This window comes from Myodes glareolus, chromosome 6 (genome assembly GCF_982192425.1).
Source record: "Myodes glareolus chromosome 6, mMyoGla1.1, whole genome shotgun sequence".
Taxonomy (NCBI): Eukaryota; Metazoa; Chordata; class Mammalia; order Rodentia; family Cricetidae; genus Myodes; species Myodes glareolus.
Window position 1 is genome coordinate 39,100,208 of NC_142031.1, and position 19,493 is coordinate 39,119,700.

Consider the following 19,493-nt stretch of genomic DNA (forward strand, 5'->3'; position numbering starts at 1 on the left):
GCTGCGCCGGAAGAGGAACAGCCCGCCGGAAAGGGAGGGGCCACGCGCTCCAAATCCCTTGCGCCGCTCTCACGTCGGCAGTGAGGGCGGAAGCGGAGACTACAGGATGAGGCTCCTGGTTGCGTTGCTCCTGCTAAGTGTCGCAGTGGCGGGTAAGACCCCCCCCCATCCCACTCTGTCCCTTAGGTTCCCCAGTCCTCACCTCGGCGGCTCGTCCCCGGAGCTGGCGGCTTCCTTGCTTGACCCGACCCCTTTGGCCATCTCCTCCCTTCTCCCTCGGCCATCGCCGCTGGGCTCTTCCCGCTCTGAGAAGTCAAGCCCCCTTCTCTTCTCCCGGCCTTTTCTTCCGAGGACTCACTGTTTTTTCTGTTGCCTGTTCCTGATTCAGACAGCACCTCAAGAAAAGATAAGTCTCCGATTCAGTCTTCCAAAGAAAAGACTAAGCCCCTGCCTCCTGTGGAGGTAGAGCCTGGCAGGCCGACGGAGCAGAGGCAACAGCAATCCGCTAACGTAGACCCGACGGAGAAGCCGGTGGAGCGGACTACGGCTGCAGTTTCCAGTTCGGCGGTATCTGGACAGCAGGTCGCCGCAACCGATCCCCCCCAAACTCAGCCCGAGACAGAAAATACGAAGTCAACGGGGTCCGCACAACAGCCCCCGCCAGCCGACCCCAAACAGGAGGAATCTGAGCAGAAGCCCACAAAAGATGATTCTGGAAAGCCCACAAAAGGTGATCTGGAAAAGCCCACAAAAGGTGATCCGGAAAAGCCCACAAAAGTTGATCCGGAAAAGCCCACAAAAGTTGATCCGGACAAGCCCACAAAAGATCCGGAAAAGCCCACAAAAGATGTTTCGGAAAAGCCCACAAAAGTTGATCCGGACAAACCCACAAAAGTTGATTCCAACGAGCCCGTCTCCAAACCCTCCTCAGATGAGGAGACCCCCAAGATTGACAAAACCAAGCTAGCTGAAAAAGGACAGAAATCTACACCTACTTCCAAAACTGAATCTGGGGAGAGACCAGCAGGGGACTCTGACTTTTCTTTAAAGCCAGAGGGAGGAGAGAAGTATTCGGAGCCTACTGAAGCTGTGGAAGGCAAGGAAGAGAGTGACATAGAGCCAGAAGAGGGCTCACCACTTGAAGAAGACAGTGCAAAGGTGTTGGGCCCTTCCTCCAGTGAGAACCGAGAGGGGCCGCTTATAGAGTCTGTGAATGACGAGAAAGATAGCTCTTATAAGGACAATTCTGCAAGCACCAGTGCAGAGAGCAGCCACTTCTTTGCCTATCTGGTGACCGCAGCTGTTCTTATTGCTGTCCTCTATATTGCTTACCACAACAAGCGGAAGGTAAGAGGAGACTGGGATTTCCCTAACCCCGAGAGCTTGGTCATGGACTGCTATCTGTCATTCCTTTGCTTGTGGGCTCAGAGAGTGTTAAGATCAACTTCAGTTTTTTTCAGACCCGAATAGGGCTTATGAAACTCTAGTTTTGAAAATCATGTGTTTTCATCATGTGACCTGTTTCCCAAGAGTTCTGCTGTGAAGTGCCAAGTTGGACATGAATCGTGACCTGACCTAATTGAGATTCTCCTCCCATAACTTGGAACTCAGGTCTTTCACAGCCTCTGTGGGCTCGAGTTCTTGATATAGAGGCCTCTTCCTTTTTTCCCATGCTTGAGACAGTTTGCCGTTTCTAACTTCTGCTGCCACTGTCTTCCATCTGTAGGCAGAAAGAATATTTTCATTACGTAGTCTCTAATACTAGTGCCATAAAACCCAAGGACAGCTCTTCTGCAACCAGCAAAAGAAATTGCATAAATGTACCCATCTTTGTAGTTAAAGTGGCACCCGTGTCCTTTAGAAACAACTCTAAATGACAAAATGGTTGTGTGAGATTTTGAAGATAATTTCAGTAGCCTGATTTAATGGAAGAGTTCAATTTGTGATGGCCATCGGGCATATGCTATAAAGAACAAGGGAAGAAGGACCATTAGTACAAAGGCACAGGCTTCATTCCACATCCACATGCTTGTGATGAGAGCAGCAAATCAGTGAAACTGTTGAGGCAATGTGTGGGAGCGAAGTGTGCATTTGTAGCTAGGAAACAGTCAGTGATTTTTGACTCTCTCTCTCTCTCTCTTTTTTTCCTTAAGGACCTAGAGCTCTCTGGCAAGGGGACTGGCAGATCTTTGATTCGTTCCCCACAATTAAGTCGTACAGATTCCCACAGGCTACACCCTCCATCTGTTCCCTATTAAATAGTATAAAGGATTTTCTTGTAACGAAGCCCTTTTAAAACCTTTACAATTTCATTGCTTACTTTTGTGCTGGGGGTTGAACTCAGGTTATGTGCATGCTAAGCAAGCATTCTACTACATTGCATTATCCCACGCTTGATTCAGCATTTGCCTCGTATGCCTTGTTTGAACTCCAGCACTGAAAAGTAAGAGAGAGAGAATAAAATTTAAATAGGTCTCTTTGTGGAGCTAGGTAACTGCCTCTGGTTTCAGGAACTGAGGTACATCATTTCAGAGCCAAATGTTAATCTATTTTCTTTTTCCTTTCTTCAGATTATTGCTTTTGCCCTCGAAGGAAAAAGATCCAAAGTTACTCGGAGACCAAAGGCCAGTGACTACCAGCGTTTGAACCTAAAGGTAAGGAAGAAGGAGCCAGGTCTAGGAAGGATACGAAACTTCAGTTGGGCCAATTCTGGGGATGCTGCTGTCTTTGTCGCCCAGTCTTTGGAAACTGCAAACAGGACCATCTGTTCAGTGTACATGTATCTACAAAGTTAGAGCTAAAAGAGGCCTTTCAGTACTTTCACACTTGACAGATAACACATCTGCCTGGAAATGAGACTTGTTTATTTGTTTGTCTGTCTGTCTGTCTGTTTTTGCCCTAAGTTTCCACTCAAAGACAACACCAGCACCTCTAGTAACTGCATACACTTTTAAACACTTTTTGCACTGTTTTAGCTCTTGACACATGAACATTGCGGTAAACAGTAACCATCCAGATCTGGGGCTGGAGAGATGGCTCCAGGTCAGTACTGCAGGCTGCCCCTCCTGATTATGGCCAGTCTGTCTCTACCAGGAAGAGGAGCCCTCTCCATCACACAGCAGCAGGAGCTGAGGAAGGCTGTCCCCACAGGCACCTGGCTACTCATGGGGGTGGCTACAACAGGCACCTGCCCTGTTCTGTTAAGCAACAGACAGAACATTGGCAAAGAACAGTTGGTGACCCAGATGGGAACGGTTCCCAGACTTCCTGCAGGGAACAGTTCACCGGTACAATTCACAGCACTACAGACTCTGCTCAGAACCTCTGCCATAAATAGGTCAGCCTCACTGTTCGCTCTAGCCTGCTTCTTTCCTTGATAATGGGCTTTTAAGGATTTTTTTCCTCCTTAATTTTGTTTTAGTTGGAAAAAAAACAATGTACATGAAAATTATTCACAATAAAAATAGAGTATAAAGTAGAAGCCAGTAATTCTCTCTACCTAACATCATATTTCAGATTTGTTTCTTTATTAGCAGGTATTAATTACACAGTTTCACTACATATTTTCATGTGTGTCTGTGTCTCTGTGTGTGTGTCTGTGTCGCTATGTCTGTGTGTGTGTCTGTCTCTGTATGTCTCTATGTCTGTGTGTGCATCTCTATATGTGTGTCTCTATGTCTGTGTGTGTGTGTGTAGTTGATATTTACTACTACCCCATTACCCCGTCTTAACCCCCTCTACTATTTTGCCTGCATGTGTGTATGTGTACCACTTGTGTGCTTGGTACCAATAGAATTTAGAAGAGGTCATTGGATCCCCTGGAACTGGAGTTAAGGGTAGTTGTGACTATTGTGTGGGTGCTGGAAAGCAAACCCCACTCCTTTGCAAGAGCAACATGTGCTCGTAACGGCTCAACTATCTTTCCAGCAGTGAGTTCTCTCCGATCACCTATTCACTTACTTTGTTTGTTTTTTGAGACAGTCTCTCACTGTAGCTCAAGACTCATGATGTAATCTATGTTGGTTTCAAAATCATAATTCTTCTGTCTCAGCCTCTTGAGTGCTGGGATTACAGATATGAGTCACCGCATTAGCTAAATGTCTTGATTTTTTTGTTTTTGTTTTTCAAGACAGGGTTTCTCTGTGTAGCCCTGGCTGTCCTGAAACTCACTCGGTAGCCCAGGCTGGCCTCAAACTCACAGAGATCTGCCTGCCTCTGCCTTCCAAGTACTAGGGTTAAAGGCGAGCACCATCACTGCCTGGCATGTCTTGACTTTCCAATTGACTTTACTGTTTACTAATGTGACTCATGCATGTCAATTACCTGCTGTTTTGTGTTGGATGAGTTTAATTCAGGCAGTTCTCCTGAACCTCACTTTCAAAAGCACAACAACAATATTTCTCTGAAAAAGGTGAATGTTACCAACGAAATGTGTTGTTCTTATTTCAGCTTTGATTATTTTTTTGTCTGCAAGACCTTGTCCTCCCTGCTGATTTGTTCCTGAATCAAGAAAAATGAAAAGACTGACCTCCTCTGGGGTTTGTGGCAAGTCCAGGCCGGCAGAGATGGGATTGCTTCAGGTTTTGCACCTGCACTTTGGTGACTTTGGACTCTGGTGATGTTTATTTACTTTTGTGTTTCCTTTATGCTGGTGTGTTCCACCATCGTCTTTCCTTGGAGTGTGAGGAAAGAACACGTGAAAATGTGCTGACCAAAAGAAGCCCCTCCCTTAGGCAGGCACACGATGGACCACTCCCATAGCTGCTTTATCATTGCAACTCTAGGAGGAAGCTGCAGAGATATGCTTACTAGGCAAGAGACAGAAGATGGTGGGTGCGATTCTGATGGGCAGAGAGAGGTTTGAACCTTTATTCTCTATAGAGGCCTCAGCTGTAAACCAGTATAGCAGGTTTAAAGAGCGCTGAAGTCTGACCCACTTGACTGTCTATTTTTCTGTAAGTTTGCACTCTGGTTGTACTAGCATAAAAAGGAACTTGGAGTTTCTGGAAGTAAAATCATGGTTCCATGGGTTTTTGCTTTGTTTTGCTTAATATGGTGATGATCATTGAACTAGTGTGTTCTTGCATACTGTCATCCCAATAGGAAGGAAGTCCTTGGAAAGGGGCAGGTTCATACTTAGTGCAAGGAAACACATAAGAGGGATGTGGTATGCATGAAAGAGGTTTTCCAAAAACTCCATTTTGCCTTTTTTGCCTATAATAGATAGATATTTAGGAACTAACTACACTCTCCAAATTTCTCTTGTTCTGTTTAATGGTCCTCTCATCTAAGATGCCAAGGTAATGAGTAAAATCTTTCTTTCCTCTGGCATCTCTCTGGTCATGAAGCTGTAAGAAACCAAGTAGGCCCTGACATAATTGAGGGTGTCTTGGATTATGCTGTGCCTATCTGAAGTTTTATTCCAGTCTGTGTAGACATACCTAAAGAGAGAAGAGTCTCAGCTAATCTCAGGGATGTGGAAAGACTGGGAAAAGGGAAAACACAATGGGAGAAGTCAGTCTGAAGATCTGGAGTTCTTTCTCTGTGCTGACTGCGGCAAGTGCTTGAAGTTTGTGTTCTTGGCAGGTTGCCTTCTAGAAGTAAGATTATTGCTACCGTTTTCTCAGCCGTGTACAAGTCTTCTATTAACCTTTTCCAAGCTGAGGAAGCCTTTCTCACTCTCCTTCAGTTTTTCCTAAACCTCTCTAGCTCCTCCTCTTCATTTTCTCTTCCTCTTTAGACCTGTTTGTGCGCCTCTGAATGCTTCCCGCCAGTCTGTATGCGTGCCCATACCTATCCCGTTCTAGTTGCTGTTGCTTCCATTACCTTGCCTCCTCTTCCTGACATTTACAGGCTTGTCTTGATCTGTTTTCCTTCTGTTTCTAAGGTTGCTCAGTTATCAGATCTCCAGATTAAGCAGCTCATTTTCACACCTTGTTTTTAACACTTGGTAAGTGGATGCTAGGGTTCATGCATTTTGACAGTATGAGTGTCTAGTGCAAATTGTGCTTTGACTTATCTTTTGGGAGGGGAAAGTGCACAAAGCCATGTCTCTATTGCTTTGATCTCCTCAACAAATCCATCCATTCTTTATCCTCTCTGTGATTCTTTATCTTTGGGCTCTTGGGATGCCTACTTCCCAAGAACCCACTTCAGTTATACGCTAAAAATACATTCTCTCCGTGTCACCCAACCAGAATTTGCCCCTTGAACCTGTCAAGCTCCTCTACCTGGTCTTCAGTTTCTTTAATCATCTGAAAACTCCACACTGCTAACTATAACATTTTTCTTGTCACACATACTCCCACCCACCTTTAAAAAGAAACTGAGTATACATTTTCAGGAACCCCTAAACTGGTTCTAGTGACCTTTTCTAATACCAGGATTGGGAACATTGATCTTCCCAGAATGTGTGCCCTGGTCTGAAGCTTCTGTCTGGAGTAGTATTCCCGACTAGATTCCCTGGCTTCATCATTCAGGCCACACTCCCTGTCTGCCTCTACCTTCATCATGTCCTCTGTATTCCAGCTTCTCCTGGTGCGCTTGGTTAGTTTCCCCTCCTTTCGGCTACTCAGGTCCTTGTGATTTCAAGGACTCAGCTCACAGGTTCATATTCCTTCCTAGCATCCCCAGTGGATCGGCTCTTCCCTCTCCACACTGATAGCTCCTTCTATCTCCCTCATCTTGGATCTCCAGCATGACTATTTCTGATGTCACTGTGATCTCCCCAAGAAAACTAAGCCCTGAGAGACAGCCACTGGTGTCGTATCTGCCTAGTGTGGTGAACATCCCACCCTCACCCCCTCACTCGAGCAGGAACTTCAGGGGTCAAATTTCCTGTTAGAGGTGTATCTGAACCTGGGGCTCATACAGCTCTTCCTGGTCATGGGTTGCTGTGACCTTACACTTGTCGACTCTTGCTCTGGAAGGGCAGGAGTTAAGATGGATTTTCAGGAACCATGATGACAACAAGACAGGCACATGACATATTCCCAGGGTCCGCAGAGCTCTCCATTTGGACTGCTGCCAATGTTTCCTGTGCTGCAGACACGGCGGGATTTCTCTCACTTGAAAAGCTGCACTGGAAGGACATGGCTCCCACCAGAGAAAGTCATTTCAGGTTTTCTAAAGGTAGACTACTTGAAGCATGTTTTTCTAGACTGTGTGGATGGTGCTGGCCCAGCTGTGGCGCCCACACCAGGGCTGGACTCACCTATAGGAAGCACAAGGAGTCTCAAGCAGCGCTCCCGTAGACTATGCTGAGCTTGCTTTCCTGCTCAGCTTGCTGGAGGGCAGTTTCCTAATGGGAACCTGCTTGTCATAGATGCTAATAGTTTGTTTTCTGCGATGGATCATAGAAGCCGCTTCTGGACCAAACAGCTAACTAAACGTGCTAAGGTGTTTTCCCTGGAGACGGAGCTCTGTGCTCTGGAGAACTCCCCTGGTGGTGACGCTCACTCTTCTTTCTTCTCCAGGGCCTGGCGTGCTCTGCACATGTTCTGAGCCATTCCAACGAGGAAGGGTTTTACCCGGCCCCCGGCTCTGATTCAGTTTTCTCTTAAAGTCTTGCTAGGAAGGTTCAGTTTGGCATTTCCTTAAGAAAGCTGTAGAGTCAGGCGTGGTGAAGGAAGCCTTTAAGCCAGTACTAAGGAGGCAGAGGCAGGAGGATCTCTGAGTTTGAGGCCAGCCTGGTCTAGAATACCAAGTTCCAGGGAGCCAGCTTTACACAGTGAGAGCCTCTCTCAAAAAACAAGGGAAAGCGGCAGAGATGTTGAGGTTTAATCTAAGTCCATCGTGGTGACTCTCAGTTCATTTAGTTCCCTGCTCAGCTGTGACTCTAAGAATTTTAGCTGAGAAAAGCAGGTTTGAGAAACTCAGCTTGCAGAACACAGCAAGCACCCATGAAGGGGGCCTCCTCACACTGTGATAGGAATTTAATTCAGACTACCATGTTAAGTAAATGACTGAATATTGTAATTATTTTCCTTGTTTTCTTTACCAAATGAGTAGATTGCCGCTGTTAGTCATGTTTTGTATTTTGACCTTTTTTGTAACTTAACTGTAATGGCTTAATTTTATTTTTTTAAAGCTTACTGTGGTATAATAAGTATTTTCCTGTTTATTTTGCTGAGCTGCAAGTGCATCTCAGTGGAGTTTCATGTTGTTATTGAAAAGAAACCAAAATAAATGTCTGAAACACTGCATGCATTAATACAATACTTAAATGAACTAAAATTGGTGCCTGTTTAGCCTGAGTGAAAAGTTTTTAACTTTCACCAACTTCCCCACTGATTCCTGTAGGTGGAGAATCCCTATTCTAGAGCCCAAAGCAGCTTTGTTACAGCAGAAACTCACATGACAGATCATAAAATGCTCACAAGTTTAAAAATATTACGTAAGTTGTTATTCCACATCCATGTATATGAAACAGACGAATTTGATGTTTAGTCTGGGGGCCCATTCCCCAAGTTTTCTCATATGTATTCAAATATTACAGAACCTGAAGAAATACGGATTCCAAGCATTTTGGAAAACAATACTACTCAGTCTTTAATATGTGCCAGCAACTACAAATGTCAACATTAGGCTCAGTGCACATTGGGCTTCCTGTATTCAGACCCAACGTCTCCACTCTCATCCCCTCCCTGCCAGGCTGGCCATTCTGTAGTCAAGATCTCAGCAGGCTGATGTATGGGACATTTTGCTGGTGCAGTGGTGTCTCTTGGTCTGTCTTGGATTGGAATGCTCCTCCTGGCTGCTTCATCAGAGGACAAAGCTTAAGGCCGAGAGCCCCTTGGCTCACTTTGAGAGTTGCCACCCCAATCCCACGCTAGTGACCCTGCCCTTTGACAGAGGGAGCAGCACATTACTAGAGTGGGGAGAGCAAAAAGCTTCAGACAGAACTGCACCAACAACTCCAATAGCCAACACCCTCAGGGGTTCTGAGTGTTTGACCCTTGCTCAGTGCTGGGTGTGGGGAAGGCATGGGAGCATTCTTCATCCTGAGACAGCAAGGCTGTGCAGCCCACACTAGGCCTTAAGTAGAAATGCAAGGTGCAGACGAGAACTCGATTTGCAGCAGGTATCAGAAGCAAAGCGGTTTGGAATCTATGCACAAGGAATTACTGCAGAAGGACACCATGAGAAAGAAGTTGGGGAGGTGCCATTCTCTGGCTTAGCTCTGAATGGGCTACTTCATCTTCTTCTTTTGTGCCTGGACCTTCGAGCCAAGAGCCTGCAGATCTGAGTACAGGTTCCTCTTCAGGATGGCACTGCTGCACAGCAAGGCCCCTTGTAGGGCCCCTACCAGCCCACACGTGAAGATATCTTGGCCTAGAAAGCAAAAGCAGTGGCCCATGAATGTCTACCCACATGAGGATGGGCAAGCCACTGTTCTTGTGTACATCCCTCCATTTCAGGGTCACCCAAAAAGAGACAGCTTCAGATAGACCCAGGACTGTAGTCAGCCAAGGTAGCCCAGCTCCCGGAATGGGAGCCGAAGGGGACAGCGGGGTCTGAGGATGGGAACCAAAGATTGTGTGAGGGAAGCCCAGATTCTGGCAAAGGGAGGCAATGTACCTGTCAGGTAGAGGTTGGGGATGGGGGTTTGGGCTCTTAGGGAAGCCATCGTATAAGGATGCAGACGAGCCAGGTCATGGTCAGCCCCATAGGTTGCACCTCGGGGAGCAGCCAGATAGTACTGGTTGGTGAGTGGGGTTCCTCCAATCACGCTGTCCACCTGAGGAGGCAAAAGGGCAGGGCAAAGGTGAACAAGGGAATTTGACAGGGCCTGACCCTTTGGACTCTGTTACCTCAGGCTTTACCCCGAACCCAGGAAAAGACAAACAGTCAAGGGGTGTGTCTTCATCTCCAGAATTGTGAACATCAGCCCCTACCTTGCCCTCCAGCTGTGGGAACAGTTTCATGACCACGGACATAGAGGCTTCCACAAAGGCATTTTTGAGGGTCTCATAGTCAGCACCCCGCTTGCCCTTTGGTTCCTCCTGCCACTCCTCAAACCACTCGAAGGCCATGGGTACCAGCACAGTCATTGAGGATCGATCTGTAGGTATAAGGCCATGTTCCTGCTGTCTGGCCTTGCCCTAACTCACACCCAGCTCCCCTGGACCTAGAGCCCTACCTGGAAATCGGTCCTCCCAGGTTGGGTCCTTGGTTGATGGGAAGGCAATGAAAAGAAGGGGAATGTGTTCTGGAGCCTTTTCCTTGGGCATAGAGATATAGTGGTTCATCCTGTAAATGAGGTGATGTGACTGCCAATCTCTAGGCCGTTTTCCTCTGAAGCCACCAGCAGCACCCAGAAGATGGTTCACTTCCAGAAACTTCCCACGGGGTGGAAAAGACACAGCTTTGGTATCAAAAGCCTTTCTGGAAGTTCACTGGGGACCGTGCACCTGCTCCCTCAACACACATCCTACTGCAACTCCTAGAACCATGTCAAGGGTGGAAGCCTGGTCCCGAGGGTGGAGGCCCAGAGCCATCAGACTTCCCACCCCTCCCATCTTACGCTCTGTCCATGTCCGTGTCAAAATAAACATAGTAGTTGGTGGACTGAAGCTTCAGGTCCTCCTTGGTTCCTCTCAGGCAGATGAAAACTGAAAGCATGCTCATGCCAGGCCTTATCATCGCCAGCTGCTTCTTCACATCTGTAGAGGGAGCCAGTGAGGACTGCATTGCAGGAGCTGTGGCCAGACAGCTCCTCCTGCCAGGACAGCCTCAAGATACTCCCTTTCTGACCTGCAGCTTGCTGCTCAGCTGCCAGCATCCACAGAGACCTAGCATTTTACAGTTCTTTCTACAGGATCCTGGTAGGGACCTGCTCTTCCTGGTGGTGGCAATCAGCCTCCAATTCCTTCCTCCTCTGTCAGTTCTGCTCCATGCACCATTGTCCATAGGTGCTGCCTCCCACACAGCTAATTCACAGCACCTCTGGACAATCAGACTGTCTCAGTCCTCCCCTTTAGAAACTGTAGGTGCACATGGACAAGTGTGTGTCCAGATGTGCCGGGAGAGTCGGCTGACAATTTGGTTGTCTTCTTTCACTTGAGGATCTAACTCAGATCACCAGATTTAGCAGCAAGTACTTTTTTTTGTTTGTTTTTGTTTTACCATTTGAGCCATCTCTATGGTCCTTGCTGTTTGTTGAGGCAGAGTCTCACATAACCAAGGATGAACCTGAATTTTTTTATCTTCTTGCTTCCCTTTACCTAGTGCAGGTTTACTGCCAAATCCCCCACAGCTATCCTGCCTGCTTGTGAGGATCAAACCCAGGGCTTGATGCATGCTAGGCAAGCTCACTAATCAGTTTAGTTTCATCCCCAGCCCTCTCCTGCCCTTCGAGATTCCTTTTCTATTAGAGTCCCAGTTTCTCAGGCAGGGGAAGGCAAATATACAGGCTTTGGATCCTCAGCCTGAATTCCGCAGCCTAGACATGTGCAACAGACATAATACAAGGTCCTCAGAGCTCTGCCATTGCCTCTGTGAAGGGCCCTTCAACTGCGTGGTCCTGGGTTCCCCAAATGTAAATGTGATGTTGCTGGTTACAGAGAGCAGAGATAGACAGCCAGAGGGGTGCCCAACAAGGGGACGAGCGTCACCCAGGCTGAGTTATAAGCTCCAGAGTTGAACACCCGTTCAGAGGACCAGCCTTTTACCTGGCAGACAGCGGACACTCTCTGGCACTAAGTGCTGGTAGGTATTGAACACTCCTGCATTGGAGATGACGACGGGGCAATAGATGTTCACCAGCTCGTGTCCCTTCTTCACACTGACACCTGTAGACACAAGAATATGGCTGAGCTTCTGTGAGCTCCTGAAGAAGAGAAGGATAGGGGTGCAGTGAACCTAGGGGCTCACACACGCCAGACAAGTGCTGTACCAGTGAGTTACATCCCAGCCCTTCAGTGAGTTCTTTTTCCACTGGCACAGAGGCTGCGCTTCAATCTCCTTCTCCATATCTCTTTTAAGTGGTGTGAAATTTATTCACACTGAACCCCAAGTTTGAATTTGCACTATTTAAATAAAATCAGCCTTGGGTTGGAGGCCAAATTAGTTGACAGAAAGTAATCCCAGAGTCATGGGTGTCTGTAAGATGATAGGCACATGGAGAGGGGAAGGGAGGGACTTAGTGTATAGCACTGGTTATTTTGGTTTGCAGAGTCAAAGGACCTTCTCTTTTGGAGAGGCCAACAGAGAGAAGGTCCGCTAGCTGCTACTCCTGTTTTCACCCCAGCCTTTGACTCCAGAGTCTCATTGAAAGCAGAAGGATAGAGGTTTAACTAAAATCTCATTTGTCAGCAATGACATAGCCAGTGGCTGCAGGAACAGAATTCCCACAGGTCATGGACTGAGGAGCTGGGCCACTGTCAGCGAAGGGGACCAGAACTATGGAGCCACATTTGCTTGCTAAAACAGCAGCAGATTAACGCACAGCCTCTGTGTCAACAGAAAAATAACTCACTACTCGCTAGCCCCAAATGCTTCTGTACTAGCTGTCTCTAGCTCTTCTCACTCAGCCAGACCGACTTGCTTATCTTTAGTCAAGTGCACCCATCCAAAGAATACTGGTTCTATGGGGTCTGGGGCCTCCTTCACTTCTGCCAAGTTCTAAGTCCACAGTGCTCCCATCACTCAGCTTCATGAATCACAAGAGTTTCCGTGGTCTCCTGTAGCCTCTGTGTCCAACCTCATCTCTGGCCATTCTCACAAAACCTTTCTGTCAATCCTGACCTGCTGTAACAGTTGTAAATCTTCCTTTATTCTGTGTGGTGGTCAGGATGCTGCGGCCCACATGTGGAGCTCAGAAGACAATTTACAGAGTCAATTCTCTCCTTCCAACATGTAGGCTGTGGGAATCAAACTGAGGTCATCAGGCATAGTGGCTGGAGTATTTATCCACTGAGCTGTCTCACGAGCCCAGATCCCAGGCTCTTACCCTGAATGTACAGGCTGGTTCACCTATAGAGAGACATCAGGTCCCTTTCACCCCAGCCCAGTGACCCCACAGCTCAGTGCTGGTCTATCTTCTTTTTTTCCCCAAGACAGTGTTTCTCTGTAGCTCAAGCATGCTTGTAACTCAAAGAGATCCTCCTGCCTCTGCCTCCCGAGTGCTGGGATTAAAGGGGTATGACACCACCGCCCGACTATTTAAGGTCTTACCACAGGCTCTCCCAGCAGAGTCCAGCAGCACACCCTGCACGGTAGCACTGGTGAGGACAGCGCCCCCGGCACGCTGAATCAATGGGATGGTATGGAAGGCAATCTCACTGGAACCTCCTCGGGGGTAATATGCACCTTGTATGTAGTGGTCAACCAGCAGAGCATGCATTGCAAAGGCGGTGTGACTAGGGGTTACTCCTACAGAATGAAAGGAAAGAAAAGATGAGTGGGCAAGTGTGGCCACTTGGCACTATAATGGAGGAAACAGGGCTTCCTGTGAAGGACCATGTGAGTCCACACCAGGATCCAATGCTCCTGGCCCAGTGCAGATTTTGAGCTTAGTGGGAAAATAAATACACTCCCTGGAAACACTATCCTGCAGAGACCAAGGAAGTCCCTGACACTGATGGCTACAGAGAACACTCGCCCTTGAGCAGTGTCACCGTCTCAGCCTCACAGCTAAAATGGAAGGATGAGTGAAGCAAAGCCAGACGAGCCCACAGAGAGTTCCAGACAGCCTGAACAAAGTCAGAACCTGTCTCAGAGAGGGAGCGATGTGGAGGAGAAAATGCACTGGGGATGTAGCTCAATTAGCAGGGTGCTTTCCTAGCATGCAGGAAGGCCTGGGTGTACTCTCCAGCACCACAAAACCAGGCTTAGCGGCACATAGCTATAATCCTAGCACTAGGGAGGTGGAGGCAGAAGGATCAGGATTTAAGGTCACCCTTCACTACAAGAGTTCAAAGCTTGCCTGGAAGACTCTGCCTCCAAAAAGGAAGAGAAAAGTAAAAGAAGGAACAAGAATAAAAGATAAAAGGGAGAAGAAGAAAATCTTTCAGAAAATAGATAAAAAAGAATTTCTACCAGATTCCAGCAGGGGGCAGACGTCTTAGTACTTATCCACAACTCCATCAGGCCTGGGTCTATTCTGGCTTGTCAGCTAGGCAGATGGGGAAGAAAGACCAAAAGTTTGGAGAGCAGCAGCTTAGAAGAGCCTGGGCCAGTCGCCACCCACCGTAAGTGGGGAAGATGTAGCTGAGAACAGCCTGGAGCTCAGGGGAAGCCCCGAGCTGCTGCAGGACCTCGGCCAGGCTCTGGGTAGATGCTCGGCAGAAGGGAGAGAAACGAGTCAGCAGCCCGAACTTGTTGAGGAGCTGAGTCAAGGGCAACGGGAGGAACTTCAGTAGGATGGCATGAGAGGCTCCACGGGCCACCACCTGGGGAAGAAAGGGTAGGGGGAGTCTCTGGAGCCCCTGTAGGCTGATACCACTCCTATAGATGGCAACTAGTACTCATGTCTCAATTTTTGGATTTAAAAAATTTAAACTGGGGGCTGGAGAGATGACTCAGAGGTTAAAAGCACTCTCTGGCTGCTCTTCCAGAGGTCCTTAGTTCAATTCCCTGCAACCACATGGTGGCTCACAACCACCCGTAATGAGATCTGATGCCCACTTCTGGTGTGCAGGCAGACATGCAGGCAGAACACTGTGTACATAATAAACAAATAAAAATCTTTTAAAAAAATATTAAGCTGAGCAGGCATGGTGGCTCAGGCTTGTCATCCCAACAGTTGAGATGCTAAGGCAGGAGAATTGCTATGAGTTCAGGGGCAACCAGAGCCATACACTGACACCCAAGCCAGAACTGTATAGCAAGACAGTCTTCCTCATCGCAACACAACAACAACAATGACAACAACATGGCTCCGGATTTTTCTCCCCCTTCTTACTCAATTGAGAACATATTTGTTCTTCCATTTCCTGATTAAAATATTCTTTATAGGGGCTGGAGAGATGACTCAGAGATTAAGAGCACTGACTGCTTTTCCAGAAGTCCTGAGTTCAATTCCCAGCAACCACACGGTGGCTCACAACCATCTGTAATGAGATCTGGTGCCCTCTTCTGGCCTGCAGGCATACATGGAAGTTGAACACTGTGTACATAATAAATAAATCTTTAAAAAAATATTCTTTATATATATATATATATTGGGAGAGAGAGAAGGTCCCATATATCCCAGTGACCATGACCTCTTAATCCTTCTGCTTGTCCCTCCTAAGTGCTGGCATTATTAAATAGATCACCATGCTCAGTTTATTGGGCGCTCAGAATTAAGTCAGAGTGTCCTACATGCTAATAAGCATGAGCCACAATTCCAAGCCTTCAAATTCCTTCCAAATATCCCAGTCTACAAGCCAGATGTAACGGCATACACTCAGCAGAGGCAGGTGGATCTCTGTGAGTTCCAGGCTAGTCAGCGCTACACTGTGGGACTCTACCTCAAAAAAATACAAAACTACAGAAAGTCTGGCTCCTCTCAGAGGACATCTAACTTCCTCAAAGCCTGACTTCCCAGGGGTGCCATCTAGAGGCCAGCGTGAGGGCGGCAGCTGAAGAGCCAGGCAGAGCACAGGCATATACAAGTGTACACTGCATTCAGGACAGACATGACCAGTCCTTCCTGCCTGCCTCCCCACCTCAGTTCCTCCCAACCAGGTCCTTCACCAATGAAACAGTCAGTCTTGTTAGGAATGAACTGTGGGTGCTGATTGTGGTTCATGCTACCTTAACTAGCTCCATGTACTTGTCAATGACAGCTTCCTCCTTGGGGAACTTCTCCTTAAGGCCCTGGATGTACTGTTTCCTCCCACTGTACATGGGGAACTCCTTTCGGCCACCGGGCCCTTCTAGTATCATCAGGTCATAAGGAGAGGCCATGGGGGCCCAGTCCAGCTGCCCTTCAGTGATCTGGTCCAAGATAAAACGCCCAATGTTGCCCTCGCGCATGCGTCCAACATAATGGATTCCTGTTGGGAGAGGGAAAGAAGAGGTACATAGATAAAAGGATAATAAAAATGTGCCAAGTAAGGAGGAGGTTGCCCTGCCTGGCCAAGTTCATGCCCGGAGAGGGCTGCCCACCCGGTCTATGAGAATCTACCAGAACATATAACACCCAGTTCTTGCCAGGCAAGACAGAAATGGAGATACCCAGAAAGAAGCTGGGACTTCCAAAACATACAGGTGACCCCAAATCACCACACTGTTTATACCTCATACAACCCATAGTGCCCGTTCCTAGCCTCCCAAAGACAGAGCCAAGCTCCCAATCCTTTACCACATAAACCTACCAGTGTCAAATTCAAGGCCATGTTTCCCGAAGGTATGACAACAGCCCCCTGCCTTGCCATGTTGCTCCAGGACAAGGACTCTTTTGCCAGCTTTAGCCAGAATCGCAGCCGAGGCCAGCCCGCCAATACCACTGCCAATCACCACGGCATCCAGCTTCTCTGGTACTCGGCTGGCTGAGAATGCTGAAGAGGGGAGGAGACAGAGGGTGGGCTTCTCAGACAAGAGCAGGGAGGCAGAGGAGCCAGAGGGGACCTCTCTAGCTTATACTATGTGAGAAACCTCTAAGGCAAGCTGGGCAGGCTGGTGCACTGCTGCGATTCCAGCACTTGGGAGGTGGGTTAGGAGTTCAAGGTCATCCTCAGTTACACAGATGAGCTGCAGGACAGCCTGGGCTCATTAGATCCAGTGTCAAAACAGGACAGAGAGAGAGACAGACCCCTGTCTAGGGCACTTTAACAGAGAACTCTTGAATAATATGGCTCGAAATATATTACCAGAAAAGACTCAGGACCAGGCAGGCAGATTAAACAGTGATGAGATGGGTCATAACCCTACTACGTACCTGGGGATTTTTATAGATTTCAAAGAAAGTAGGAAGCAGCTGACTACTGTAGAAAAAACCGGAAAGAGGGCAAGAGCACAGGCAGTGTAACCTAAGTGCAGACATTTCTGTGAATGTGAGCACGGAAAGTAAAGAACACGGGGAGGGAGGAGCCTGTGCTGGGGGCTCTGGGAACTGGGCTTCTCTGGAAGAGCAAGGTCTATGAATGCCAATGGAGCTGGGGCAGGCAGGGCTGCTCACGGCTATTACTCTGAGAGTCACAGCACAACCTCACAGAGGCCACTGGTGTGGCAGTCACCTGACAGAACCAGCTAGAAAGCTTGTCCAACACAAGACCTGAGTTTGTTTTCTCCTGCTCTCGTCCTTCATTTCCCCTTTCTTCCTTTCCTTTCCGTGACTCGTTGATGTGGGTTTTCTGGAGACAGGGTTTCACTGTGTAAGCCTAAAGGGCCTGAACTCCCTGTGTAGAGATCCACCTGTCTTTCCTCCCCAGCATGGGATTCCAGGAATGTGCCACTAGGTCCAGAAACATCTGTTCATTAAAAATCACTGCCCAGGGCAGATGCAGCGGCTCTCAACTTCAGCCCAGGCACTCAGAAGTAGAGGAAGAAGACTCTCAGTCAGTGCAATACTAGCCTAGTCTTTATAGAAAGTTCCAGTACATCCAGGACTACATAGAGACACACTGCCTCAAAAAAAAAAAATTATTGCTGCTCAGGCCATGGTGGCTCATACCTATAATCCCACCTTCTGTAATCTCTTCCTGAAGGCAGGAGAATCACTGTTAATTTGAGGCACAGTTGGCCTACATAGCAAGTTCTAAGCTAGCCTGGTGTACAAGAATGAGATCTTCACCTTTCCCCAAATGCACAAACAATAACAATAATAAAGTAACTGGATTAGTACACCTTAGGAAGTAGACACTCAAGGATTAGGAATACATGGTCAGTCCCCAGAAAATAGTGAATTGAGGTAGCCACGGCTAAAGTTTACAAGCAAGAGTCCCATGGAGGTCAAACAAGAGATCCTTGTTTGTCTTTTGAATGTTTTGCCTTTGAGTGTTTTGGTTATTTGGTGTTTGTTTAGGCAGGGTCTCACTGTGTAGTCCAGGCTGGAATTGCTAGTTTCCACCACTATGCCCAGCTTCAACACTTCTTTAGAATCTCAAAGGCCTGGCGTGTTGTTACCTGCTTGTAATCCCATCATCCTGTAGGCAGAAGCAGAAGGGCTGCTCCAAGTTTGAGCCTGGGCTTCATGGTGAGTTTGAAGCCAGCTACGATCCAAAAGTGAGACTTGTTTCAAAGCCACAAAGACTAAAACCCTTTGGAGCAGCTCTACTCGTGTTTTACAGATGTCGGGTTGGTGAGGAGTAGTGTTCTTATCCCGAAGCGGTAGTGAAACTCCGAAGGTTTACAAAGCTTTAATCCTATGACCTGGGACTACACTTTGCCTGTCAAACCACTTGTTGGGAAAATGTTCTGTCCTGCTCCCCATACACTGGAGCTTGCACAGAAGTATAGGAAAGAGTTGGTTCTAGAACCAAGTAGGTGAAATGCCTCTTATTCAGTGTGACCTGCTACCTGAACAGATTCCAGCCGGAAGGGCTGGGTCTAGCCAACATCTTTGCGTGCCAAGAGTAGTGCCCGCACCCAGGAGCAAAGAATACTAAGACTTGGGGTCTCTCGTGCAAGTGCGTTTTCCCAGCACTTTTTTTTTTTTTCGGTGTTTGGAGACAGGGTTTTTCTGTAGCTTTGGAACCTATCTTGGAACTAGCTCTTGTAGACCAGGCTGGCCTCGAACTCACAGAGATCCTCCCTCTTCTGCCTCCCCAGTGTGGAATTAAAGGTTTAAACCAGCATGGCCAGGCTGCCCAGCACTTTTCTAATGGGCAGACAGGTACTTGCCCAGCATGAGCAGAAGGCCCCAGAGCAGTCCTGGAACCCACAGTCCCTCCAGCTGACCTTGTTTGAGAACCTTCTTCCTAGCCTCCTTGTCGGTCACCAGGGGTTCAGGTGGCCTCTTGACGTCCTCGGCGAAGGGGTTCGGGGAGTTTCCGCTGAAGAGACCCAAGTAAATCCTGCGGACACCCGCCAGCAGCAGCACGACCAGCAGCAGCACGGCCGGCAGCAGCACGGTGAGCCACATATTGCTGCTTGGGTAGGGAAGAACGCGTCCTTTCCGTCTGCGCTCGACTTTAATTGACTGAAGCTCCGCCCCAATAGTTTGTCGTTAGAGGAACACCTAGCAAAGCATGACTGAAGAACTTTGACCGCCGCCGGCGGCGCAAAGCTGATGAAGCTCGTCTTCCTGGTTCTTTCTAGGAAGTTGGCTGCGTGGGATTTGCAGTCCCTCCTGGGAAATGTAGTTCTAGCCGGGGACAGGCGCTGCTGAACGACTGCAAGATAAAGGCTCAGCAGGGGATGTGGGACCCTTACTGGAACGTTGGGTAACCGTTAAGTAAGCCAGGAGTGGGGTGAGGGAGATTGGTGTAAGGGGGACAATGTGGAATGGAAATGTTCACCATGGGGCCACACACGGCTGAAAGCTGCAGGTCTAAGGGCGATCCCCCTGGGAGGCAGAGAAGACCTGGGTTCTGGTGCTAGTTCTGCGATGGATTCGCTGAATC

At 48.0% G+C, this 19,493-nt stretch overlaps 2 protein-coding genes across 3 annotated transcripts; one reads left to right on the top strand and one right to left on the bottom strand.

The window, feature by feature from the left end:
• Positions 1-21: 21 nt before the first annotated feature.
• Positions 22-8,204, top strand: Tgoln2 (trans-golgi network protein 2). Its single transcript, XM_048416515.3, has 4 exons — positions 22-152; positions 389-1,347; positions 2,571-2,654; positions 4,450-8,204. The coding sequence occupies exons 1-4, from the start codon at positions 107-109 to the stop codon at positions 4,453-4,455; spliced, it is 1,095 nt and encodes a 364-aa protein (XP_048272472.3). The 5' UTR covers positions 22-106; the 3' UTR covers positions 4,456-8,204.
• Positions 8,205-8,381: 177 nt separating this feature from the next.
• Positions 8,382-19,016, bottom strand: LOC146894185 (all-trans-retinol 13,14-reductase-like). Of its 2 annotated transcripts, XM_087907124.1 has the most exons (12): positions 18,829-19,016; positions 16,305-16,487; positions 15,742-15,983; positions 14,192-14,393; positions 13,177-13,374; positions 11,673-11,792; positions 10,526-10,664; positions 10,142-10,251; positions 9,897-10,063; positions 9,580-9,739; positions 9,192-9,333; positions 8,382-8,758 (listed from the first exon to the last, which is right to left on the bottom strand). In XM_087907124.1, exons 1-12 carry the CDS (start codon positions 19,010-19,012, stop codon positions 8,677-8,679), a joined length of 1,929 nt encoding a protein of 642 aa, XP_087763250.1. In that variant the 5' UTR covers positions 19,013-19,016; the 3' UTR covers positions 8,382-8,676. The 2 variants fall into 2 exon arrangements, with proteins under 2 accessions (XP_087763250.1, XP_087763249.1); XM_087907123.1 differs by lacking the exon at positions 8,382-8,758 and having other exon boundaries at positions 9,069-9,333.
• Between the last annotated feature and the right edge of the window lie 477 nt (positions 19,017-19,493).

Excerpts from the sequence above, each read along its gene's own strand:
- Tgoln2 (XM_048416515.3), top strand. The coding sequence starts at position 107 with ATGAGGCTCCTGGTTGCGTTGCTCCTGCTAAGTGTCGCAGTGGCGG. Across the intron at positions 153-388 it reads GCTAAGTGTCGCAGTGGCGG|ACAGCACCTCAAGAAAAGAT; the intron begins GTAAGACCCCCC and ends TTCCTGATTCAG. Across the intron at positions 1,348-2,570 it reads CTTACCACAACAAGCGGAAG|ATTATTGCTTTTGCCCTCGA; the intron begins GTAAGAGGAGAC and ends TCCTTTCTTCAG.
- LOC146894185 (XM_087907124.1), bottom strand. The coding sequence starts at position 19,012 with ATGTGGCTCACCGTGCTGCTGCCGGCCGTGCTGCTGCTGGTCGTGCTG. Across the intron at positions 10,665-11,672 it reads GAGTGTCCGCTGTCTGCCAG|ATGTGAAGAAGCAGCTGGCG; the intron begins GTAAAAGGCTGG and ends CTCCCTCTACAG. Across the intron at positions 9,740-9,896 it reads TCCCACAGCTGGAGGGCAAG|GTGGACAGCGTGATTGGAGG; the intron begins GTAGGGGCTGAT and ends TTGCCTCCTCAG.